Source organism: Capra hircus, chromosome 15, assembly GCF_001704415.2.
Source record: "Capra hircus breed San Clemente chromosome 15, ASM170441v1, whole genome shotgun sequence".
NCBI classification, from domain to species: Eukaryota; Metazoa; Chordata; class Mammalia; order Artiodactyla; family Bovidae; genus Capra; species Capra hircus.
In genome coordinates, this window is record NC_030822.1 from 30,478,209 (window position 1) to 30,505,320 (window position 27,112).

General features: G+C 38.0%; 1 protein-coding gene across 2 annotated transcripts in view; it reads left to right on the forward strand.

Annotated features, from left to right (window-relative positions):
- Window positions 1-27,112, forward strand: part of FCHSD2 (FCH and double SH3 domains 2) — a 242,298-nt gene that overhangs the window by 75,703 nt on the left and 139,483 nt on the right. For both annotated transcript variants that reach the window (XM_018059383.1, XM_018059382.1), the window contains exons 4-5: window positions 13,191-13,267; window positions 26,632-26,776. In XM_018059383.1, coding sequence (XP_017914872.1) covers window positions 13,191-13,267; window positions 26,632-26,776 — 222 coding nt within the window. The remainder of the gene's footprint in view (window positions 1-13,190; window positions 13,268-26,631; window positions 26,777-27,112) is intronic.

Sequence of the window (27,112 nt, forward strand, 5' to 3'; positions counted from 1 at the left end):
AGAAAAATCAATAACCTCAGATATGCAGATGACACCACCATTATGGCAGAATGTGAATAAGAACTAAAGAGCCTCTTGATGAAAGTGAAAGAGGAGAGTGAAAAAGTTGGCTTAAAACTCAACATTCAGAAAACTAAGATCATTGCATCTTGTCCTATCACTTCATGGCAAATGGAGAAACAATGGAAACAGTGACTGACTTTATTTTTGGGGCTCCAAAATCACTGCAGATGGTGAATACATTCATGAAATTAAAAGACGCTTACTCCTTGGAAGGAAAGTTATGACCAACCTAGACAGCATATTCAAAAGCAGAGACATTACTTTGCCAACAAGGTCCGTCTAGTCAATGCTATGGTTTTCCAGTGGTCATGTATAGATGTGTGAGTTGGACTATAAAGAAGGCTGAGCACCAAAGAATTGATGCTTTTGAACTGTGGTGTTGGAAAGATTCTTAAGAGTCCCTTGGACTGCAAGGAGATCCAGGCAGTCCATCCTAAAGGAAATCAGTCCTGAATATTCATTGGAAGGACTGATGCTGAAGCTGAAACTGCAGTACTTTGGCCACCTGATGTGGAGAACAGACTCATTTGAAAAGACCCTGAAGCTGGGAAAGATTGGAGGCAGGAGAAGAAGGGGATGACAGAGGGTAAGATGGTTGGATGGCATCACCAACCTGATTGCACATGAGCTTGAGCAAACTCTGGGAGTTGGTGACGGACAGGAAAGCCTGGCGTGCTGCCATCCATGGGATCACAAAGAGTCAGACCTGCCTGATCGACTGAATTGAACTGAACTGGACTGTAGCCCACCAGGCTCCTCTGTCCATGGGATTCTCCAGACAAGAATACTAGAGTGGGTTGCCATTTCCTTCTCCAGGAAAGGATTGAAACTGCATCTCTTGTAATGGCAGGTGGATCCTTCACCACTGAGCCACCAGGGAAGCCTGACTTTAAATATTACTTGAGTGCGAATATTAAGTACTCAGCTATTAACTTTAATGGTTAATTATGTTTTCCATCCAACAGGAGAAATGAGGAAGAATGGCTTTCATTGACCTATATATTCAGTCACATTTTGTCTGTCTCTTCTGGATTGCCCCCCTCTATTTCAAGATAACTAAGGATGCTTTTCATACTGTTCATGGAGTTCTTACAACAAAAATACTGGAGTGGTTTGCTTTTCCCTCCTTCAGTTGAAAGGAAAACTGTAACCAACCTAGACAGCATATTAAAAAGCAGAGACATCACTTTGCTGACCAAAGTCCATATAGTCAAAGCTATGGTTTTATAAGTAGTCATGTACAGATACGAGAACATCAACAAAGAATTGATGCTTTTGAATTGTGGTGTTGAAAAAGACTCTTGAGAGTCCCTTGTACTGCAAGGGAGATGAAAGCAGTCAATCCTGAAGAATTGAATATTAATTGGAAGGACTTATGCTGAAACTGAAACTCCAATACTTTTGCCACCTGATGCAAAGAGCCAACTCATTGGAAAAAAATGTGATGCTTGGAAAGATTGAAGGCAAAAGAATAAGGGGGTGGCAGAAGATGAGATGGCTAGATAGTATCACTGACTCAGTGGATCTGAATCTGAGCAAACTCTGGGAGCTAGTGAAGGATAGCGGAGCCTGGCATGCTGCAGTCCATGGGGTCCAAAGAGTCAGTCATGAGTTAACGACTGACCAACAAAAAACAAAGGGTCCAGCCCATGAAATTATTTGCTTGTTGATTTGAAACATTCCAGTTTCTGCTTGAAGAAGGAACTGCTTTTATAGCTGTCTTGGAGATCAAGTGGATAGTTCAGTTATGTTGACTAATATAACACTTTTGTTATTATTTAAAAACAACAGCACCTACCTTGTTTTTCCCCCTCAATAAGACCCTTCAGTCAGAAGCTTACAAATAGGTATCAGCTAATACAAGCCTTGAAATCTAACTTTAATTTTAACAATTGAAAAAAACATAATTTTGATGATGTCTAGTGACTCTTTAACATTCTAAATAAGGCAAAGTTAGTATATTTTGCTCTAAAAATGTGTCATCATTTATGTCTTCCAATTGGTAATGTTTTAAATATTATAAAATAAATCCCTTAAATTTATTTGTTGACAGCAAATGATATAAATCTCTATTGGAAGATGACTGTAACACTTAGTGAAAACTATTGTTTTTCTTACTAATGGCTTCTAGCAATGTGAAAAGAAAAATTCCCAAAATATGGGGGGAAGAAAAAAAATTCATAAAAGTATAACCATCATTTTGTAGTTAAACAGTCTACTGAAAAATGGAAAAATGCAGTAAAAACTATTGAAGTAAGAGAGAGAAGCTAAGTCAGTGCTTTTAGTCAGTAGGATTTTCTCTTGATTAAAACTTATATATAAATTGTTTGGGAATAAGTGGAAGAACTCTATAGGAGTCAACAAAACTGGAGTGAGATGGTTGACGTGAACTTGAAAATGATCAGATAACTGACATTTAGTATTTAATATCAGGTAGGTTTGGCCTTTTGCCTCCTAAAAGGAAGATAACCTTTTACTGGACAAACTTCCAAGTTATATTGGCAACAGCATTGTATAAACTGGACATTTAACATGTCTTCTCTGTTTAAGTCCAACAGAATTTATGCACATACTTTCTCTTCATGGTTGTAACAGCAACATTCATTGGAGAACTAAGCATAATTCAAGCAGATAATTTTCTACCTCTTGTTTATATTAAAGGAAACACTGAGCTTTATAAGCACAGTAAATTAACTTAAAATGATATATCCTAGTTATTATTAAGACCACAACTCTTCAAGAAAACATCTTTGTAAATGTGTTTTTATGATTGCATTTTAAGCACAGTGGTAGTAATAGTGCTTTTACTCTGAATTATGTAAAAGAAAGACATTGGAGGGTCATTCTTAAAGTACAGGAATAACTTCGTGGAAAACTTCTTTGAGAGTAGTTATCTCCTAAATACTAAAGAAGAGTTCATTATATAAAGTATAAATGTAAGCTTCAAAGAACAAGTTGGTTGCTTTGAAGTAAAAATTTACCCCATCGACGTTTCTCTTCATTTTCCCTATTATTTTTTATATCACAGTGTTTTTATCACCTAAGTTTTGCCAAAACCTGAAACACCCTCTTCCTTTCTCAGGTGGTTAAATTCGTGTTTGCCTTTTTCAGATCCAGTTCCAGAGTACTTAAGTTCACATAGGTTTTCCTGGCATCTCTCACTTTAGGAGAGATAGTGACTTCTCTTTTCTTATACTTCTGCTAAATCTAGGATCATTTATATTATAATCCAGCAGCCCTTTCTGCAGTTAAGTAGCCTGCCTGTGTATTCATCCCTGGGGAAGGTACCACCATCTGTCCATTTGTATAAAGCCAAAATACAGAGAGTCATCTTTGCTGTCTCCTTCCTTCTTATCTCTTCCTCTTGTGTGTTCATTTGCTCAGTTCAGTTCAGTCACTCAGTGGTGTCCAACTCTTGGCAACCCCATGAACCACAGCACACCAGGCCTCCCTGTCCATCACCAACTCCTGGAGTCTACCCAAACTCATGTCCATTGAGTCGGTGATGCCACCCCAACCATCTTATCCTCTGTCATCCCCTTCTCCTCCTGCCTTCAATCTTTCCCAGCATCAGGGTCTTTTCAAATGAGTCAGCTCTTCGCATCAGGTGGCCAAAGTATTGAAGTTCCAGCTTCAACATCAGTCCTTCCAGTGAACACCCAGGACTGATCTCCTTTAGGAGGGACTGGTTGGATCTTCTTGCAGTCCAAAGGGTTCTCAAGAGTCTTCTCCAATAACACAGTTCAAAAGCATCAGTTCTTCTGTGCTCAGCTTTCTTTAGAGTCCAACTCTCACATCCATACATGACTACTGGAAAAACCATAGCCTTGACTAGACTGACCTTTGTTGGCAAAGTAATGTCTCTGCTTTTTAATATGCTCTCTAGGTTGGTCATAACTTTCTTTCCAAGGGGTAAGCATCTTTTCTTTTCATGGCTGCAGTCACCGTCTGCAGTGATTTTAGAGCCAAAGTAAAGTCAGCCACTGATTCCACCGTTTCCCCATCTATTTCCCATGAAGTTATGGGACCGGATGCCATGATCTTAGTTTTCCAAATGTTGAGCTTAAGGCAACTTTTTCACTCTCCTCTTTCACTTTCATCAAGAGGCTCTTTTGTTCTTCACTTTCTGCCATAAGGGTGGTGTTATCTGTATATCTCAGGTTATTGATATTTCTCCTGGCAATCTTCATTCCAGCTTGTGCTTCCTCCAGCCCAGTGTTTCTCATGATGTACTCTGCATAGAAGTTAAATAAGCAGGGTGACAATATACAGCCTTGACGTACTCCTTTCCCAATTTGGAACCAATCTGTTGTTCCATGTCCAGTTCTAACTGTTGCCTCCTGACCTGTATATAGGTTTCTCAAGAGGCAGGTCAGGTGGTATGGTATTCCTATCTCTTTCAGAATTTTCCACAGTTTATTGTGATCCACACAGTCATATAAAGCAGAAATAGATGTTTTTCTGGAACTCTCTTACTTTTTCGATGATCCAACAGATGTTGGCAATTTGACCTCTGGTTCCTCTGCCTTTTCTAAAACCAGCTTGAACGTCAGGAAGTTCACGGTTCACGTATTGCTTGGAGAATTTTGAGCATTACTTTACTAGCGTGTAAGATGAGTGCAATTGTGCTGTAGTTTGAGCATTCTTTGGCATTGCCTTTCTTTGGGATTGGAATGAAAACTGACCTTTTCCAGTCCTGTGGCCACTGCTGACTTTTCCAAATTTGCTGGCATATTGAGTGCAGCACTTTCACAGCATCATCTTTTAGGATTTGAAATAGCTCAACTGGAATTCCATCACCTAAACTAGTTTTGTTTGTAATGATGCTTCCTAAGGCACACTTGACTTCACATTCCAGGATGTCTGGCTGTAGGTAAGTGATCACACTATCGTGATTATCTGGGTCGTGAAGATCTTTTTTGTACAGTCCTTCTGTGTATTCTTGCCACCTTTTCTCAATATCTTCTGCTTCTGTTAGGTCCATACTATTTCTGTCCTTTATCGAGCCCATCTTTGCATGAAATGTTTCCTTGGTATCTTTCATTTTCTTGAAGAGATCTCTAGTCTTTCCCATTCTATTTTTTTCCTCTATTTCTTTGCACTGATCACTGAGGAAGGCTTTCTTATCTCTCCTTGCTGTTCTGTGGAACTCTGAATTCAAATGGATTTATCTTTCCTTTTCTCCTTTGCCTTTTGCCTCTCTTCTTTTCACAGCTATTTGTAAGGCCTCCTCAGACAGCCATTTTGCTTTTTTTGCATTTCTTTCTCATTTGCTCAGTCTTGTCCAGTTCTTTGCAACCCTAGATGAACTTAAGCCTGCCAGGCTCCTCTGGCCATGGAATTTTCCCAACACAATACTGGAGGTGGATGGCATTTCCTCCTCCAGGTTCCCATCCCACAGATCAAACTCGCGTTGGCAGACCGATTCTTTACTCCTGAACCGCCAGGGAAGCAGACCATTGCCAGCCATTATCATGTCAAATTTCCCTGCTAAATATCTTTATCAGTCTGGTTTGATCTCCAGTGTCTCCACCGAATTTTGAACTCTCATCATCTCTGCCAGAGTTGCATAGGGCAAGTGTATGTAGGAAGGGATGTAGGGCTTCCTTGCCTTCCTTGGATATGCCATTCTCCCACCATCTGTGCGTTTTCACCAACCTGAAAACTCTCAACCCCATACTATTGGGATGTTTATGGAGGCTTCATCATGTGAGTATGATCAATTATTAACTCCAGTCTGGCCCCTTTCTCCTCTCTAGAGATTAAGAAATGGGGCTGGAAATTCCGGAAATATGGCTTGGTCTTTCTGGTGACCAGCCCTCATCCAAGAACCCACCTCAAGTCACCTGATAGAATAAAAGACATTGCTATCACCCAGGAAAATCAGTGAGACTTAGAAACTCTGTGTCATGAACTGGGGCTCAAAGGCTAAATGTTAGAACAAAATTCTCCTAACACCTCTATCCACAAGAGTTTTATGAGCTCTGTGCCAGGAACTAGGAACAAAGACCAACACGTATTTTATTTCAAAAGGTGTATATATAGCTTTTTTATTTGTTTTTTTTTCCAGTTGGCAAAATGCATTTAGGATTTATCCAGGACTTCCCTGGCAGTCTAGTGGTCAAGACTCTACACTTCCTCTGTGGGGGATACAGATTCAATCCCTGGCTGGAGAACTAAGATCCTGCCTGCTATGCAGCATGGCCAAAAATTTTCTAGAAGAAAAAACTTTAACATGAATGTTGAGGTTAGACAGAAAACAACAAAACTCTGTAAAGCAATCATCCTTCAATAAAAAAATAAATTAATTTTAACAAGAAAAAAGGCTTATTCAAGTTGTACAAATTTTTAAATTATTTTTTATTTTTTAATTAGTTTTTATTACTGCATGGTACTCTGTTGTAATGATGTACCATAGTTTGTTCATCTATTGAGGGATGTCTTGGCTACTTCCACTTTCATGAATAAAGCCGCTTGAAACATTCATGTGCAGGGATTTGTGTAAGCATAAATTTTCTCATCAGTTTTGTGGACTACCTAGGAGTGCTATTGCTGAGTCATATGGGAAGTGTTTAATTTTATAGGAAGTTTCCAAATTGTTTTCCAGAGTGGTTGTACCATTTTACATTTCCGCCAGTAGAGGCATGTCCTATGGCTGTGCATTCTCATTAATGTTTAACATTGTACTATTTTTTTAGATTTGAGCTATTCTAATAGGTATGTAGTGGTACCTCATTGTTATAATCTGAATTTTCATAGTGACAAGTGATGTTCAGTATTTTTCATATGCTTATTTACTATCATTACATCATCTTAATGAAGTGTGTGTTCTAATCTTTCTGGGTTGGTTTTTTCCTTACTGTTGAGTTTTAAGGGCTCTGTATATCTTTTGGATGCAGTCCTTTATCAGATATGTGATTTGCATGTATTTTTCCTAGTTTCTTTCCCAAAGGAAAGTTTAATTATGATAAAGTCCAATTTTTAATTTTTTCCTTCATGTGTTACTTTTGATGTTACCTGCAAAAACTCTTTGCCAGACGTAAAAGAGATTTGTGTTCCCCTACATGTTTTGTACATGTGCTTTACATTTACGTTTATGAACTATGTTGAGTTAATTTTTGTGTAAGTTATGAAATATGTGTTTATGTTCATTTTTTGGCATTTGATTATCCACTTGTTCCAACCATTTACTCATATAGACTATCCTTTCTTCATCTGATTGCATTTGTGCTTTGTGAAAAATCAGTTTACTATATTTGTATGGATCTATTTCTGGGCTCTTTTCTATCCATTGATCTATATGTCCTTTCTTTTGCCAATACCACACTGTAACATTATAGTGTAGTGTTGTAATTAGCTTTGAACTCATAATGTGAGTCCTGTGACTTTGTTCATATTTTTCAGAATTGTTTGGCTATTTCTGGTACCTTTACATTTCCATGGACATTTTAAAATCAGTCTTTTGATATTTAGCTTTCTGGAAATTTTATTTGGATTGCCGTGAATGAATAAGTGAAATTCAGAATAACTGACATCTTAATAATGTGAACTCTTCTAATCTATTAACATGGGATTTTCTGATTTTTTTTCATCAGTGTTTTGGACTTTTCCCTCTATAGTTCTTACATGTATTTTGTTAGATTTATTCCTGAGTTTCATTTTGCCCACAATGCTATCCTATTTTTTTTTTTTTTGTAAGTTTCAAATACTACTTGTTCATTACAGGTGCACAGGAGAACAGTGGAGTTTTACATGTTGTCCTTGTATCTTGCCACCTGCTAAACTTAATTATTAGTTCCAGGAGATTTTTTTTGTTGATTATTTGTGGTTTTCTACATAGACAATCATGTCATCTTTAAATAAAGGTAGTTTTATTTTTTCCTGTCCATCTGTATCTCTTTTAACTTCCTTTTTTTGCCTTTTTGTACTAGGTGGGACTGTACATGAAACTGAAAGTGTTAGTCACTCAGTCGTGTCCGACTCTTTATGACCTCATGGAGCCTGCCAGGCTCCTCTGTCCATGGGATTCTTCAGGCAAGAATACTGGAGTGGGTTGCCATTCCCTTCTCCAGGAGATCTTCCCAACCCATAGATTGGACTTGGGTCTCCTGCATTGCAGGCAGTTTCTTTACTGGTTGAGCCACTAGGGACTACATATACAGTGTTGTAAAGGACTGGTGAGAGAGCACATCTTTGCCTTATTCTCAATCTTAAAGGGAAAGCATTCATTTTCTACTAGAAGTTTGTTAACTGTAGGCTTTTTGTATATACCTTTTATTAGGTTAAGGAAGTTTCCTTCTGTTGCTAGTTTTTGAGAGTTTTTTTTTTCATCATTGGTGAGTATTAAATTCTTTCTCTTTTTTATTCTGTTTGGTTCTAAAATCAAATAGGTCATTTAATATGTTGTTGTTCAGTTGCTGAGTCGTGTCTGACTCTTTGCAACTCCATGGACTGCAGCACGGCAGGCTTTCCTGTCCCTCACTATCTACTGTAGTTTACTCAGATTCAATTGAGTTGGTGATGCTATCTAACCATCGCATCCTCTGCTGCCCCCTAATATGTCATTAGAACTTACATAATTACATTTTTTCTTATATAATTACATTTAAACACAATTAATCTTTATTTTTGATAAAAGGAAGAGTCTTAAAATATGTAAATACATGTTTAATATGTAACATGAGATTAATACCTCATTTTATCATGGAATGAATAGAAAAGTATGCAAAGGCAATTTATTATGTAATTTAAAATAATGGGTTTTTTTACCTTAACTTTTATATGCTGTACAAAACAATGAAAAACATTTCAAAACTTCCCTTAAGGAGAGGATGTTAAGTTCTCTATTACTATTAAAATAATTTTAGAATAGTAAAAGCATTGTATAATATACATCAGTTTGAGAAGTATCCAACTTATTCCGTGGACTTTAATTTTTAACAATCATTTACACAGTATTGGGAATTTCATGACAAAATTGGATACAGAATAACCTGTGTGAGAGCCACAGAGCACACTTCTGCTCAGCCTCTTGTGGTAAATGGACAAAAGGTTAAGCCATCAGTCCATTTCCCAGTGTCTATTGAACAGTGACTTTCTTTGTGTTGCTTCACTTGTTAGAGCAATATAACAAGTGTTATTGAGAGGTGAAACAAAGCGAGTCTTACATCAGACACTGATAGCTTTTTAAAAGTTGAAATGGGATGTTATCGGGTGTTCCAAAGAGTATATTGATAGTACATTTTTGTGGAAACCACTGCTCCAGAGTAAACTATATTAGAAATCAAATCAGCATTATATTTTAATGATACTAATGTAAATATAAATAAATATTATATGTCTAATGCACCAGTTTTAGATAATAATACTGTGGGCTAGGGAAGAGATTTAAAAAAAAAAAACACTTAAACAAAAATTGCCAGCCACAGGTTTATTTTCCTTAGCCATTTACTCATGGTAGATTTTATTTTCTGTACAAAGAAACCTTTTATACATAAGATATAGCCTTAGGCATGATGTAAAAGGTAGACCAGTTAAGTATATAATGCTTTCAGAAGCATGCAATGTTATTTATGACCTTTCCTATCAGGGCCATGGAGTATTTCTTGGGCGTCCATGCAGATTAGATCTTGAACAGCTGCATGGAACACACAGGAGTCATGATTCCTGTTTCTGTGAACTAACTTGAATAAAGTCTTTCATCTAAAGCTCTCGCTGTTTGTCTATTTCATGAATCCCTCATCTCATCTCTGAAGGGCTCCATTCAGTTTAATACAGTTCAACATTGTAGTTTAGAGCTCTAGAAATTGCTTTTGTAACTCATAATGCACAAAAAAGATAAGTTGAAATAATTTCAAAAACTTTTTAAAGAATTATATAAAATCTGCTTCAAAATGATTTTGAGGGTGAAGATTTAGAATGACAACTAGGGATTCTAATTCAGACTTAACTAGTTTTGAGACTTAAAGTAGAATTTGTGTATTCTAAGTGTCCAAAAATTTTTCTGTATTGTAACAGGGCCTAATGGAATTACAAGAAATAAGAATGTTGAGATGTTTGTTATATATATCTTTAGAGTGCTGCCATTCTGCCCTCTTAGTCCTCATAATCTGAGGCTATGTTCTGTATGGAGTGTCCTGCAGCCACTTTAGCAGTGATTAAACTGAAAAAGTCACTGTAATATTATTTAAATTAATTTGTTAGGAAAATATCAGATAATTTTTTCCTCCTGGGTACTTGTATCACTTACTGCTACTTTTAAGGCAGTAACCCATCTGTTGCTTCCCATTTTATGTTGAATGCTTCTTACTCTGTCTACACATTATGATTTCTTTGCATTCAGGAATCTTAATTTACTTGAATCTTCATAAAATATGTTCTTTTTTCATTGCTTGGGTATCCACATGTGTGTTCCCTTTTGATAATGAAGATGGTCAAATTTGACTGTACTTTTATTAATGAGCTTATTTATCATATTAAAACCATCTGGTCATAATGTTAGAAATCTGGTATATGTTTTTTCTCTTTGAGTGTATGAAAATTAAGGACCCAGAGAAATTTTGGTCTAAATGTTTCTAACTCCAAATGGCAAAAACACAAAAGGAGTTTGAGTATTATACAGTAGGAATGAAATTATGTAGGTGGCATTTATTTATGCAGTCAGGGAACATTATTGCTATCAACTGAATACTAGGCTCTGCTACATATAGCTTGGAGACAGAGTGATTAAAAAAAATGACAAGATTGATAGCTGAAAGAGCTTATAGTCAGCAAATAGACAAAACATATTGAAACCACATAGTAACAGTGAGCAATGTATAAGGATTATGAATACTGTAGGACAGTGTGTTCATTGGAAGGACTGATGCTAAAGCTGAAACTCCAATACTTTGGCCACCTCATGCGAAGAGTTGACTCGTTGGAAAAGACTCTGATCCTGGGAGGGACTGGGGGCAGGAGGAGAAGGGGACGACAGAGGATGAGATGGCTGGATGGCATCACCGACTCGATGGACATGAGTTTGAGTAAACTCCTGGAGTTGGTGATGGATAGGGAGGCCTGGCCTGCTGGGATTCATGGGGTCACAGAGTTGGACATGACTGAGCAACTGAACTGAACTGAACTGAACTGAGGGTAGTGTGAGACTCCGCAGCTGATTAAAAAGTGAGCTACTTTGTATACAGTGTGATTAGAAAAGCCCTCTTAGAGGAAGATACAAAGTATGAGCAAAAGGATAAGGAAGTAGCCAGAATTGTGGTCTCTGAATATGGTTTCTGTCTGAAAGGAATCAGAATTCCTTGGAAAACTAGCTTACTGAAGATCTGGAGTAGGAACTGTAAAAGAAAACAAAATTATTTAAATATGTTGGGGTCATAATGTGGGCGCCAACTTGGAGGAACTCCCACTGACCACTGATGTAGCATTTGGAGCACTGAGAGAATAATGACTGCAATAGATTGAAACTCATCTGTTATTCAAAACATGTGAGTGCATAATGTTACTTTAAAAATTCATCCTTCACTTTTGGACCAAAACTAGGCAGTCAAATATTTATCTTGCCTTTCCTGTAAGAATTGTATCTTAGCATACCCAAATAGTGCATGAGGGGATAGTTCTTTAAAAAAGAATTCAAGCTAACAAATGCAGAAAGAATGATAAACTGTTCTCTTTTAATGAAACGAAACCAAACAGGCAATGAAACTTTCTACATTTTTCTTTATATACATTTTAATATTTTGTGTTAGGAAATTTAAAAATCAGTTTAAAGGAGGAACAGCGAGAATTCAGCCAGTAGGAATGAGAGTGATGGGAAGATATTTCATACAAATAACGCTTTGAAAAAGGTACAGAATTGAAAACAAATTCTGTCCAGATTCAGAGAAGTTTTAATAATTGTATTCTCTAAAGTACAAGGCATGTAAGTGAGAGTGTTGTGGATATGCAATTGTTTGTTAGTTTTCAGAATACATAGGACCTGAAGACAGTGAAACCAAACTACTGCCAAGTTCAAAAGGAATTGAGATTCAAAGGAGCTTCTCTATTATTCTTGGTTGGACTCATTAAAAAAATAATAAACAGAAGCATTCAACAGTGAATTTAATTAAGCCAAATTGATGTGGCATCAGACCTTACTAGAAAGGTCTCGTGTATAGAGTGCACCATCGATTTTACGTGGGCAATTTGTGCTGAAAGCAGGCAGCCAGTTAATGTGATTGTTCTTCATCTCAGCACTCTATTTGTTCCGTTTAAAGTTGCATGTATGGAGACGAATACCCCAAACTTAACGATTTCTGATTCTTTACATTGGGCCCTGTTATAATATTAGGGGACCACATATGTTTCCTTCCAAAAGTAGTATGTTCTATACTCAGAGTGAGTAATTTAACCTCTCTTGCCAATGAAATCGTCTTCTCTATTCAAATTCTGATACCCACTCTACCTGTTATGAATAAATGCTGTTTTGTCTAGCTTCATGTTTGTATGGATAGCAATAATTGGGTATTTCTTTGTGAAACTAATTTTTCCCATTTAAGTGATTTGTGCTATGGTATTATTTAAAAAGAAGAAGAAAAAAACCTTGAAGTCTTGTCTTGAAAATTACTAGTATGGAATAGCACCAGAGTTTGTGCATTAATTTTTCAAGCCAGTATTTATCTGTCTGCTCCAAACTGAATGTGTTATACTATTTTCTGGTATATGAGTTTGGCTCCTTGGGTTCAGAAATGCAGTAAATGCTGCAGCAGAGGAATGATGGGAAATTGAGATATCAAACTGAGTCATCAGAGCTCTGGAGGTGGACAGCTGTGTTCCCTGTCATATACCAGGGGTAGTTTGTTTCTATGGCTGGTCACATAGTTTGGTGAAATGAGAAGCATTTCAATTAAGTTTCAATTTTCTCATCTTTATACTTGACCTTTTTCCTAAAAATGAGGACAAAAGAAGACTTTGAAAATAATGAAACCAGTTATAGTGTTCTGCCGTTTATCATTGGTTCTTTACTTCTGAATTAAATTTACATATAGAAAGATGGGATTTGCTAAGTAGTATATTTTAAGGAAAAGAGCTTCCTTTATAGCACAATATTTATTTTATAATTTAATTTATATTACATTTGTATTTTTTAACAGGGTATCCAGAAGTTGGCTAGTCAGTATCTGAAGAGAGATTGGCCTGGAATAAAAGCTGATGATCGGAATGATTACAGGTAACTTAATCAGTATTCTTGCCCATTTTCTTTAAAACTTGTTTCACACAGAGCCATGTCCCATGTATATAATATAAAGACTCCAGTTTTTAAAAAAATTTCTTCCTTTCCTCTGCTGTGTTTTTAGATAGAATGTCAAAATTATTAAACACTGTTAATGTTCTGCAACATATATAATGATATGCAGTAGATCATTTTCATATGTCTTAAGTCTAGTTACATTCTGTTTAATTGATGGACACTCTCATAAAGCATTTAAAGTAGATAGATGACAGGGAACACAACTTGTTTCCTCAGTGACCTATAGATGAAACACACTATTATAGCAATAATGAAACAGGATAATAATGTTCTATCATGATCTTGATTCTTTACTTCTGAAACAAATTCCGTGTGTGTGTGTGTGTATACTTTATACACACCCAGGGTATCCAGAAATTGACTAGTCAACATCCACATACAAATTTTAAAGAAGGTAGGTGACAGTGGAATATAAATTGTGTCGTCGTACAGACGACTTATAGCTGATTAACAATTTGGTGACAGTTTCAGGTGAACAGTGAAGGAACTCAGCCATATATACACACGTATCCATTCTCTCCCAAACCCTCCTCTCACCCACGTTGCCACATAACATTGAGTAGAGTTTCATGTGCTATACAGTGGGTCCTTGTTGGTTATCCATTATAAATATAGCAGTGTGTACATGTTCATCCCACACTCCCTAACTATCCCTTCCCCCAGAAACTGATTTGTTCTCTGAGTCTCTGTTTTTAAGTAAGTTCATTTGTATCATTTCTTTTTCAAGTCCACATAAAACAGATATCATATGATATTTTTTCTTCTCTGTCTGACTTACTTCACTCAGTATGACAATCTCTAGGTACATTTGTGTTGCTGCAAATGACATTATTTCATTCTTTTTAATGACTGAATCATATTCCATTGTATATATGTACTACGTCTTCTTTATCCATTCCTCTAGATAGATATTCAGGTTGCTTCCGTGTCTTGACTAATGTAAAGAGTACTGCAGTGAACACTGGGGTGCATGTATCCATCATTCTGACTGGTATGAGGTGATACCTCATTGTAGTTTTGATTTGCATTTCTCTAATAATTAGCAGTGTTAAACATCATTTCATTTGCCTCTTGGCCATCTGTATGTTTCCTTTGGAGAAATATCTACTTAAATCTTCTGCCCATTTGTTGATAGGATTGTTTGCTTTAATGCTGTTAAGCCTCATGAGCTCTTTGTAAAGTTTGGAGACTAATCCCTTGTTGGTCACATCATTTGCAAATATTTTCTCCCAGTCCATACAGATATCTTTAAAGTATTTATAATTTTGTTTTTTTGCAGTTAATTTGGAACTATTTTTTAGCTTTTGTACTCAAGACTGTCCTTAGTGTTGAGGGTTTCAGAGTTTGCACTCTGGTTGGAGTTAAGACTAATTATTACTCATGAAGCAATAGCAGAGAATCCAGGGTAATTAAGAACTCAGTATTGAAATGTGTGGTTTGGAATCTGAATATTTATCAGGTTACTGGGTCATAAGATAATTTCTTAATAGGGCTAGAAAACTGAATGATATATAAGAAACCTTAACAGTATTGCTGATGTAAGTAAAGCCTGACCTAGGAAAAGGTTGCTTGCTGAACAGTAGAGAAGAACTCCAACTTATAGATAGGTTATATTCCAAGTTTGTTTGAAATTCAGGATGTGGGCTACCAAAGAAATAAGGATAAGGTTATGCCCCCAGGCTAGCTTATACAACCTAACTTTTAAAAGTATAGTAGTTCAGTTCAGTTCAGTCACTCAGTTGTGTCCGACTCTTTGTGACCCCATGAATTGCAGCACGCCAGGCCTCCCTGTCCATCACCAACTCCCGGAGTTCACTCAGACTCACGTCCATCGAGTCCGTGATGCCATCCAGCCATCTCATCCTCTGTCGTCCCCTTCTCCTCCTGTCCCCAGTCCCTCCCAGCATCAGAGTCTTTTCTAACGAGTCAACTCTTCGCATGAGGTGGCCAAAGTACTGGAGTTTCAGCTTTAGCATCATTCCTTCTGAAGAAATCCCAGGGCTGATCTCCTTCAGAATAGACTGGTTGGATTTCCTTACAGTCCAAAGGACTCTCAAGAGTCTTCTCCAACACCACAGTTCAAAAACATCAATTCTTCGGCACTCAGCTTTCTTCACAGTCCAACTCTCACATCCATACATGACCACTGGAAAAACCATAGCCTTGACTAGACAGACCTTTATTGGCAAAGTAATGTCTCTGCTTTTCAATATGCTATCTAGGTTGGTCATAACTTTCCTTCCAAGGAGTAAGCGTCTTTTAATTTCATGGCTGCAGTCACCATCTGCAGTGATTTTGGAGCCTGGAAAAGGGAGTGGCAAACCACTTCAGTATTCTTGCCTTGAGAACCTCATGAATACTATGAAAAGGCAAAAAGATAGGACACTGAAAGAAGAACTCCCCCAGTCGGTAGGTGCCCAATATGCTACTGGAGATCAGTGGAGAAATAACTTCAGAAAGACTGAAGAGACAGAACCAAAGCAAAAACAACACCCATTTGTGGATATGACTGGTAATGAAAGTAAAGTCTGATGCTGAAAGAGCAATATTGCGTAGGAACCTGGAATGTTAGGTCCATGAATCAAGGCAAATTGGAAGTGGTCAAACAGGAGATGGCAAGAGTAAAGGTCGACATTTTAGGAATCAGTGAACTAAAATGGACTGGAATGGGTGAATTTAACTCAAATGACCATTATATCTACTACTGTGGGCAAGAATCCCTTAGAAGAAATGGAGTAGCCATCATAGTCAATGAAAGAGTCCAAAATGTAATACTTGGATGCAATCTCAAAAATGACAGAATGATCCCTGTTCATTTCCAAGGCAAACCATTCAATATCATAGTAATCCAAGTCTATGCCCTGACCAGTAATGCTGAAGAAGCTGAACAGTTCTATGAAGATGTACAAGATCTTCTAGAACTAACACCAAAAAAGATGTCCTTTTCATTAAAGGAGACTGGAATGCAAAAGTAGGAAGTCAAAAAACACCTGGAGTAACAGGCAAATTTGGCCTTGGAGTACAGAATGAAGCAGGGCAAAGGCTAATAGAGTTTTGCCAAGAGAATGCACTGATCATAGCAAATACCCTCTTCCAACAACATAAGAGAAGACTCTACACGTGGACATCACCAGATGCTCAATACCAAAATCAGATTGATTATATTCTTTGCAGCCAAAGATGGAGAAGCTCTATACAGTCAGCAAAAACAAGATTCCCTGGAGAAGGGAATGGCTACCCCTTCCAGTATTCTGGCCTGGAGAATTCCATGGACAGAGGAGCCTGGAGGGCTACAGTCAATGGGGTCGCTAAGGGTCAGACACAACTGAGCGATTTCACTTTCACTTTCCTCTTTCATGCATTGGAGAAGGAAATGGCAACCCACACCAGTGTTCTTGGTTGGAGAATCCCAGAGACGGGGGAGCCTGGTGGGCTGCCATCTACGGGGTCACACAGAGTCAGCAGCAGCAGCAGCATTCTGCCTTCACCTCTGCAAAGCCTCACCTCCTAATACCATTATCACCTTTGAGGAATAGGATTTCCAGATATGAATTCTGGGGGAACACAGAGATTCAAACCATAGCAGATCTTTTCTATGTAAATTATTCCTTGGAGTTCCCTCAGCTTTCTGGTGACTATTTTAAGTAATCTTATCTATTTTCCTGTCTTTAAATATTGCCTATAGACTAGTAATGATCTGTGTTTTTATGAACTCTGCAGCTTGGGAACAGACCTCATTTTCTGTTAGGAATGTTAAGTAGCTGCTTCTCTGCTTTCACAGTTTCATTTGCCACAGTACCACCAACCATATATATGTCTTTGTAAAACAGGCCTACTCTCACCCCTTACTTGAAAATCTTGTATTGTTTCTCCCTTCTAATAGTATGAAATTTTTAAAGAATTATGATATCCAAAGCTGCAAGGAATCTTGACCCCAAATTACCCTTCTTTCCTCCTTTCTGGCTGTTTCTCTTTCTTTCATGCTTGGTTCCCAGCTCTTGGGAGCTTTAAGCCGCAGCTGTATTGCAGTTCTTATCACACCTCAACTGGACTAAATATCAGTCATTCCCTGCCTTTACTTCTGTTATCTAGGATGTGGGTAGTCTCCCTATCTACTACCAAGACCAACAATATGTGGACACTTATTTATTAAGCACCATACTTTCTCCTTGTATCAGTCACTATATAAGTTAATCTTACATTATGAGTTTAACTTGCCAGCGTTTTCTAGAGTCTTCTTGATGTGTGATGTTGTTTTCCAAATCAAGAAAGATTTGTGATTTTGTTAATTTTTTCTTAAAAAAGGTAATAATGGTTTCACGTGCAGTTTTAAGATATAAGACAAAGAGCACTCTGACAGTCTTCACTCAGTTTCCCCAGTGGTATTATCTTGCATAACTGTAATATAGCATCACAATTAAGAAATCAATATTGATACAATCCAGCAATGTAATTCAGAATTCACCAGTTTTACGTGCACTTGTTTGTATGTAGGTGTATGCATAGTAAGTTCCATGGTGTTTTATCACATATGTAGATTTATGTGACCACTGCTGCAATCAAATAAATGTGTTGGTTTGTTTCCTAATAAAAATTTTTCCTGATAAGGTTTGATCTGTTTTCTAGTGTATTAGTTATATGAGAAATAGTTTACAGCATGATTTTAGGTGGTATATGGATCAGTTTTGTTTTTTTTTTTTAATTTTTTTGCCATATCATGCAGTATGTGAAATCTTAGTTCCCCCAGGAATCAAAGCCATGCCTCCTGCTTTGGGAGTGTGGGATCTTTTTTTTCCCATTAATTTTTTTCATTTGAGTTGGAGGATAATTGCTTTACAATATTGTGATGGTTTTTTGCCATACATCAACATGAATTGGCCACAGGTATACATGTGTCCCCCCATCCTGAACCCCCGTCCCACCTCCATCCCCACCCTATCCTTCTAGATTGTCCCAGAGCACTGACTCTGGGTGCCCTGCTTCATGCACTGAACTTGCACTGGTCATCTGTTTTACATATGATAATGTACATGTTTCAGTGCTGTTCTCTCAAATCATCCCATCTTTGTCTTCTACCACTGAGTCTAAAAGTTGGTTCTTTACATCTGTGTCTCCTTTGCTGCCCTGCATATAGGATCATTGGTCCTGTCCTTCTAAATTCCATATATGTGCATTAATATACAGTATTTATCTTTCTCTTTCTGACTTACTTCAGTCTGTAATAGGGGGAGTATGGAGTCTTAACCACTGGACCAGTGAGGAATCCTAGATTGATATTTTTTAATTCTACTAATTATAACTTAATTATGGCAAGTTTTATTTTTCAATTATAGCAGAATATAAATTGTAAGATGCATATATCTTAATTTAAAAGGTGAGTCATTTTAACAAAAAAAAGATAACAATGGTATAGGAGATATGAGGCACAAACTATGTAAGATATACACAAAGAACTTAGGATACCCTTTTATTAGAGTGAAGACACTTTTTTTTTTTTTTTTACTTTTAATTTTCTTTCTGGTTGTGCTGGGTCTTCATTGATTCGCATGGGCTTTCTCTCGTTGCAGCATGCAGGACCTACTCTTCCTTGTGGTGCTCAGGTTTCTCATTGCAGTGGCTTCTCTTGTTGCGGAGCACAGGCTTCAGGTGCATGGCCCTCAGTAGTTGTGTCTTGCAGGCTTAGTTTCTGTGCAGCATGTGGAATCTTTCCAGACCAGGGATTGAACCCATATCCCCTACATCGGCAGTTGGATTCCTATCCATTGCCCCACCAGGGAAGTCCAAGACTCTTTTAAAAAATTCTTTAATAGTGTTGCTGGGACCAAGAGCAATCTTACGTCAACAGAAGAGCAGAGGTTTGGAAGCCAGACAGATCCTGGATTTGAATCTGGTCTCCATCATTCCCTCCTCTCCTTCCTCCCATAAATATATATTGAGTGAGTGCCTGCTATGCCAGACCCTGTTCTATGTGCTGAGGATACTAGAGTGAATAAGACAAAGCTTCTGCTTTGTAAAATTAAAAATAAAATCAGAGTATCTTCACTCTAATAACATTGAACATTGAAATCGCTCAGTTGTGTCCGACTCTTTGCGACCCGGTGGACTGTAGCCTACCAGGCTCCTCTGTCCATGGAATTTTCCAGGCAAGAGTACTGGAGTGGGTTGCCATTTCCTTCTCCAGGAGATCTTCCTAACCCAGGGATCGAACCCGGGTCTCCCACATTGTAGGCAAATGCTTTACCGTCTGAGCCACCAGGGAAGTCTCTAATAAAGAGGTATCCTAAGTTCTTCGTGTATATCTTACACAGTTTGTGCCTTATATCTCCTGTACCATTATCTTGTTTTGTTAAAATGACTCGCCTTTTAAATTAAACGTATATATCTTACAATTCATATTCTATTCTAATTGATAAATAAAAGCCTTCATTCTAGTGAAAGACAAGACAATAAGCATATGAGTAATTAAACATTATGTCACTCTGCGATAAGGATAGTAAGCATAGTAAGAAGAATACAGTACTGAGAAGTGCTGGGCACTGCAGTGGCTATACTGTGTAGAGTGTAGCCTTCAGGAAGATAGGAGCAGAATCAGAGGGAGGTCGTATAGGCCGTTCTAGTAATCCAGGTATAGGGCAGTGGTGGCTGAAACCAGGGTAGTAGCAGTGGGTAGACAGAGATAGACAGTAATCAGTTTCCTTTATATTTTAAAAATCTAGTGAACAGTATTTCTTGGTGGATCAGGTGTGGAATATGAGGAGAAAAAAAGAATCAGTGATGACTCTAGTGGTTTTGGCTTGAACACCTAGAAGGTTTGAGTAGCTGTCAGTGAGGTGAAATAGATTAATAGAACATTTTAGGGAAATCAAGAATTTGGTTTCAGACATTAAGTTTTAAGATACTTACTAAATATCCAAGTCAGATATGTTAAACAGGCAACTGAGTGGTTACAGAAGATGTCTGAATTAGAAATTCAGGAATAGTCAGCATATTGACGGTCTTTAAAGCCATGAGACTGCATGAGCTTATCTAAGAGACTGTGTGGTTATGGGATAGAAGAAGCTGACTGTGGGGACACTCCAGCATTTACAGGGCAAAGAGATCGAAAGGAACCAGCAAAGGAGACGAATCTGTGGCTAGTGAGATAAAAGTAGACCAAGAGAGAGTAATAATCCGGAAGCCAAGTGAAGAAAACATCTTAAGAAGGATAAATTAGGTCAGTACGGCTGATGGCTGAATAATAGGCCTAAACTTGAGTTGACTATTTGGATTAGCCCACAGGGAGATCTTTGATGACTTTGACAAGTAATTTCAGAATGGTGAATGTTAAAGCCTTATTTGAATTGAATCAAGAGTGACCAGGAAAAGAAACAGAAGTAGTAATTTCAGACATTTCTTTCGAGGAGCTTTGCTGTTAAAGAGAACAGACATTGGGGTGATAGCTAGAGAGAAATGGAAGGGTTGATGGAAGATTTATTTGTTTATTTTTAAGATGGGAGATATTATATGAATATGATCCAGTGGAAAGGAAAAAGTTGATATTGTAGGAGAAAGCACAGCTGCTGAATTGCTATTCTTGAGTTCAGTTCAGTTCAGTCACTCAGTCGTCCAACTCTTTGCGACGCCATGAACCACAGCATGCCAGGTCTCCCTTCCCTTCACCAACTCCCAGAGTTTACTCAAACTCATGTCCATTGTGTCGGTGATGCCATCCAACCATCTCATCTTCTGTCATCCCTTTTCCTCCCGCCTTCAATATTTCCCAGCATCAGTGTCTTTTCAAGTGAGTCAGTTTTTCGCATCAGGTGGCCAGAGTATTGGAGTTTCAGCTTCAGCATCAGTCTTTCCAATGAATATTCAGGACTGATTTCTTTAAGGATGGACTGATTGGATCTCTTTGCAGTCCAAGGGACTCTCAAGAGTCTTCTCAAGCGCCACAGTTCAAAAGCATCAATTCTTTGGTGTGCAGCTTTCTTTATAGTCCACCTCTCACATCCATACATGACTGCTGGAAAAACCATAGCTTTGACTAGATGGACCTTTGTTGGCAAAATAATGTCTCTGCTTTTTAATATGCTGTCTAGGTTGGTCATAACTTTCCTTCCAAGGAGTAAACATCTTTTAATTTCATTGCTGCAGTCACCATCTGCAGTGATTTTGGAGCCCCCCCCCAAAAAAAAAGTCTGTCACAGTTTCCATTGCTTCCCCATCTATTTGCCATGAAGTGATGGGACCAGATGCCATGATCTTAGTTTTCTGAATGTTGAGCTTAAGCCAACTTTTTCACTCTCCTCTTTCACTTTCATCAAGAGGCTCTTTAGTTCTTCTTCACTTTCTTCCATAAGGGTGGTGTTATCTGCATATCTGAGGTTATTGATATTTCTCCTGGAAATCTTGATTCCAGCTTGTACTTCATCCAGCCCACCGTTTCTCATGATGTACTTTGCATGTAAGTGAAATAAGCAGGGTGACAATATACAGCCTTGACATACTCCTTTTCCTGTTTGGAACCAGTCTGTTGTTTCATGTCCAGTTCTAACTGTTACTTCCTAACCTGCATACAGATTTCTCAGGAGGCAGGTCAGGTCATGTGATATTCCCATCTCTTTCAGAATTTTCCACAGTTTATTGTGATTCACAGTCAGAAGCTTTGGCATAGTCAATAAAGAAGAAATAGATGTTTTTGTGGAACTCTTTTGCTTTTTTGATGATCCAGCTAATGTTGGCAATTTGATCTCAGGTTTCTCTACCTATTCTAAAACCAGCTTGAACATCTGGACGTTCACGGTTCACATAGTTTTGAAGCCTGGCTTGGAGAATTTTGAGCATTAGTTTACTAATGTGTGAAATGAATGCAATTGTGCAGTAGTTTGAGCATTCTTGGATTCCCTGGTGGCTCAGATGTAAAGCATCTGCCTGCAGTGCGGGAGACCTGGGTTTGATCCCCAAGTTGGGAAGATCCCCTGGAGAGGGAAATGGCAGCCCACTCCAGTACTCTTGCCTAGAAAGTTCCATGGATGGAGGAGCCTGGTGGGCTGCAGTCCATGGGATCACAAAGAGTCGGACACGACTGAGCGACTTCACTTTCACTTTGAGCGTTCTTTGGGACTGGAATGAAAACTGACCTTTTCCAGTCCTGTGGCCACTGCTGACTTTTCCAAATTTACTGGTATACTGAGTGCAGCACTTTCACAGCCTCATCTTTTAGGATTTGAAATAGCTCAACTGGAATTCCATCACCTCCACTAGCTTTGTTCATAGTGATGCTTTCTAAGGCCCACTTGACTTCACATTCCAGGATGTCTGGCTCTAGGTGAGTAATCACACCATCGTGATTATCTGGGTCATGAAGATCTTTTTTGTACAGTTCTTCTGTGTATTCTTGCCACCTCTTAGTATCTTCTTCTGTTATCCATACCATTTCTGTCCTTTATTGAGCCCATCTTTGCATGAAATGTTTCCTTGTTATCTCTGATTTTCTTGAAGAGATCTCTAGTCTTTCCCATTCTATAGTTTTCCTCTATTTCTTTGCAGTGATCACTGAGGAAGGCTTTCTTATCTCTCCTTGCTATTTTTTGGTACTCTGCATTCAAATGGGTTTATCTTTCCTTTTCTCCTTTGATTTTTGCTTCTCTTCTTTTCACAGCTATTTGTAAGGCCTGCTCAGACAGGAAGTCTTGAGCTAGAGGTTATATAATGTATAGATGTGAAAGATTGGCCTTCAGAGCATAAGTCATTTTTGGAGTAAAAAGAAGTAAAACAGTATATGAGTGCAAAGGCAGGGAAACAGGGAGATGTGGAGGGAGCATTGTCTTCATGCTTCATTACCAGCTGACAAGTGTGGTCACATTAGAGGTTTGAGATGAGAGGAAGATGTAGGAAATAGTTATCTATAAGAGTAAGCAGACGGGATTTCCCTGGTGGTCCAGTGGCTAAGGCTCCATGCTCCCAATGCAGGGGGCCAGGGGTTCAATCCCTGGTCAGGGAAGTCAATCCCACATGCTGCAGCTAAGACCCAACATGGTCAAAGAAATAAATAAAAACAGATATTAAAAAAAAAAAGAGTAAGCAGAAAAGTAAATTAGGGGAATATAGTAGGATTGCTGAATAACATGGGCTTCCCTGATAGCTCAGTTGGTAAAGAATCCGCCTGCAGTGTGATTCCCCAGTTTGATTCCTGGGTTGGGAAGATCCCTTGGAGAAGGGTAATACTAAGGTTTATTTGACATCAATTTAAAGTGAGAGTAGGTAGCATGATTATTTTCTCCAGCAGTGTTCTGTTGCATAGACATTGGTATGGTGTAAACAGAATTTTGGATTTAACCAAGTTTGGAAATTGTAAATTATAATGATGGGAAGAGAGTGAGGCAGAGGTAATAGGGTGTACATTAGAGAGTGATAATATTGGAAATCTAGGCTGGATAATGGGAGCCATAAAGGGAGATTATGAGAAGGGCGTAAAAGAGAATGGAAAGGACGCAGGATGAAATGGCTTGTGGGCTCTGATTGGGTTGAGTAATTGTTGAAGTGAGAATCCTAAAGGGAGTGAGGAGAAGCAAGAGGCATTGGTCAGAGATTAGATGATTAAATTGGTATTAGAGTAGAGGGGTTAAAATAAATTTAAAAAGTTAAATCGCTCGCTTAGTCATGTCCCACTCTTTGTTACCCCGTGGAGACTCCTCCGTCCATGGGATTCTCCAGGCAGGAATACTGGAGTGGGTTGCCACTTCCTTCTCCAGGGGATCTTCCCGACCCAGCGATCGAACCCAGGTCTCCCACCTTGCAGGCAGACGCTTTAACCTCTGAGCCACTACTCATATAGAGTAGAGGGGTGGTTATTGATAATGGCAAAGTCTAGGTTATGACCATGAGAGTACTAGTTCCTGGTGAATCGCCATAGAAAAATTTCTCAGCTTCTCCAAGCCTCACTTTTTCCTCTCTGCAAAATGGGGATAATGCCTGTCTTACAAAGTTGTCCTAAGGATTAAATGATGTAGTACATGTAAAATACATGACACAGTGCCTAGCATGTGATAGGTTCTTCAGAGAATTTCCTTGCTTTCTTTTATAATTTTGAGTCTAATTTCCTGAACTGAGCAGAATAGTAAAATACTGTAAATGCCCGATACCTTTCCTTACGTTTCAAAATTTTATATATGAAGCCTAGTGAAATGAAATTTTTAGGAACTCACTCTACAACCCATTATTATTTTTTCAATTGAAATGAAAAACACTACTGTCATTGAAACTACCACTATTATGTTAAGAAGAAGCTCTTCTACAAAGTACTTCTGTAGTATTTCTTCTACAGTTCTGTGACTGTTACTATTTATTCATTTAAAAGAATCCGTATGACAAGAATTTTCACATTATTTGCATTAATTTTTCCATTTGCCAGTAGAGGAAATGAAAGCGTAGTGAGATGTGTTACAGAAGATTATATTGGTTAAACTAGAACTGGAACCGAGATCTTCTCACTAACTGGTAACCAAATTTCAGGCAATTCATGGTGTTCCACTGTTGAAAATATTTGCCTGCTATTTATTTGTCTGCTAATCTCTGAAGATCTCTTTTTAAACTCTATAATGAAAGGATTTTTCTGTTTATTTTACAGTCCTTATGATTTATACATTCATCCATCCATTCATTGTTTTCATTCAATACATACTTATTATAATCTTTCTAATTATTAGGCCATGTGCTAGGCCATAGAAATACAATTGTGAGAAAGACATACACCCCTCCCTTCAGGAAATTTTTTCTACAGTGAGACAGACAAACATTAACAATTACATAAAGATACTTATAATTGAAGGAAAAGTGCCAGAACCATGTGAACAGACCATGTGAACCATGTGAACAGGGAGGGATTTGATTGAGTCTGTGTATTGGCTTGGTGGTGATCATGAGACTTCCCTGTAAGTGTCAGTCACTCAGTCGTGTCCGACTCTTTGTGACCCCACGGCCTGAAGCCCACCAGGCTCCTCTGTCCATGGAATTTTCCAGCAAGAATACTGGAGTGGGTTGCCATTCCCTTCTCCAGGGTGAGTTCCCTGAGGAAGTTCCATTTAAGCTGAGATTTGAAGGATGAGCAGCAGTCAGTTAGATGGAGGGGTAAAAGGAAGAAGGGGCAAGTGTGGATGAAGGAATTCTTTCTTCCTTATTCCCCTCATCTCCTAAGATTTCTTTTCTTGCGTCTAATGGATTTCCTGCTACAGAACATGGTCCCATATACTGCTGTAGTAGGAAATCCATTAGATGCAAGAAATCTTAGGAGATGAATATTATATCAGTGCAATATCTCTTTTTAGCAAAGTACCACTTATTGTTATAAGTTATAAAATATGTTTATAGCTAGTATAGGATCATGTTGGGACTAAGGCATTTAGGAAAGCAGAAGAGAAGGTTTGAAAAGGAAATTGACTATAGAAAGCAAAGGATGAATAATTCTTTGATTTTATCAAAAGATTGCTGTGAGCACATTTATCAAGCAAAGGTGATGGAACTTGGTTGGAATGACTCCCAAGCTGCAGTGAGATGCTGGCTCTAACTTCCCGATGCAGGGATCGAACCCGGGTCTCCTGCACTGCAGGCAGACGCTTTACCCTCTGAGCCACCAGGGAAGCCACCCTAAGTGTTATTACAACAGTGAAACAGATGTAGAGCAATAATACCATAGACTTCTTTTGTCTAACAAATAGACTTCTCAAGAACATAAGCAATTGTTCATGATTTTTCTTCCAGTCACATCCATTTATGTAAGAGAGCAATATAATATAGTTGAAAGAAAAGGTACTTTAGAGGTATTTGTCTGTATCTCAGTACTGCCACATTCTTGTGTAAGCTAGGGTGATCTTCTAAATCTGAGCCTCAGTTACCTCCTCTCTAAAATCAGGAAAATACCTTAATGGAATAATGAAATTTGGTATTCATAATGACAGTCCTGAAACAGTGAAAGGCCTGGAAAGTCTGAATTATCCACTAATTTTTTATAGTGTTAGCTTTGTCTAGAATTGTAATCCTTGTATCACTTTATTCCAGTATCAAGAATAGCTAATGAATCAAAACAGCCCATTGTCAGGCTATAGAGAAATAGAGTGTATTCCATGTTTCTACTTGTTATGTATACTAAAAACATTACTACTACTATGAACCAATATAAATACACTTTAAACTCTAAAGAATGTATTAATTCTGTTTGTCGGTGCTAGCCAGAGAGCAGAAGGTTAGGCAACTTATTCTTCCATTTCTCTGCCTAATACTTTTCTGTCCCTCTTTGAATTTAGGAGCATGTATCCTGTTTGGAAATCTTTTCTCGAGGGAACAATGCAGGTAGCCCAGTCTCGGATCAATATATGTGAAAACTATAAAAACTTCATTTCCGAGCCTGCAAGGACAGTGAGAAGCCTAAAAGAACAGCAACTAAAAAGGGTATTGTTTCTATTTATTCTTTTCCTTTAATATCTCATTACTACATTTATAATCTGTAAGATTATGTTCAGTTGCATTTTACACTTTGAGTTTTTCTCTATGGTCCAAATGTTTCTGATTTTAACATAGACTTTCTGATTTCAACATGTTCCCTTTGGCTACTGTATTTTATTAATTGACAAAGGTGAGTGTGCTATGAATCTGAAAGCTCAGTAAACATTTCTTACAAATATCACTTTTCAATTTATCTCAAGGAAGTAGACCTACTTAGATTGGTGTATATTAAAACAATTACAATATTATTAATCTCACTAAGTCTTGAGAAAATCTTAGTTT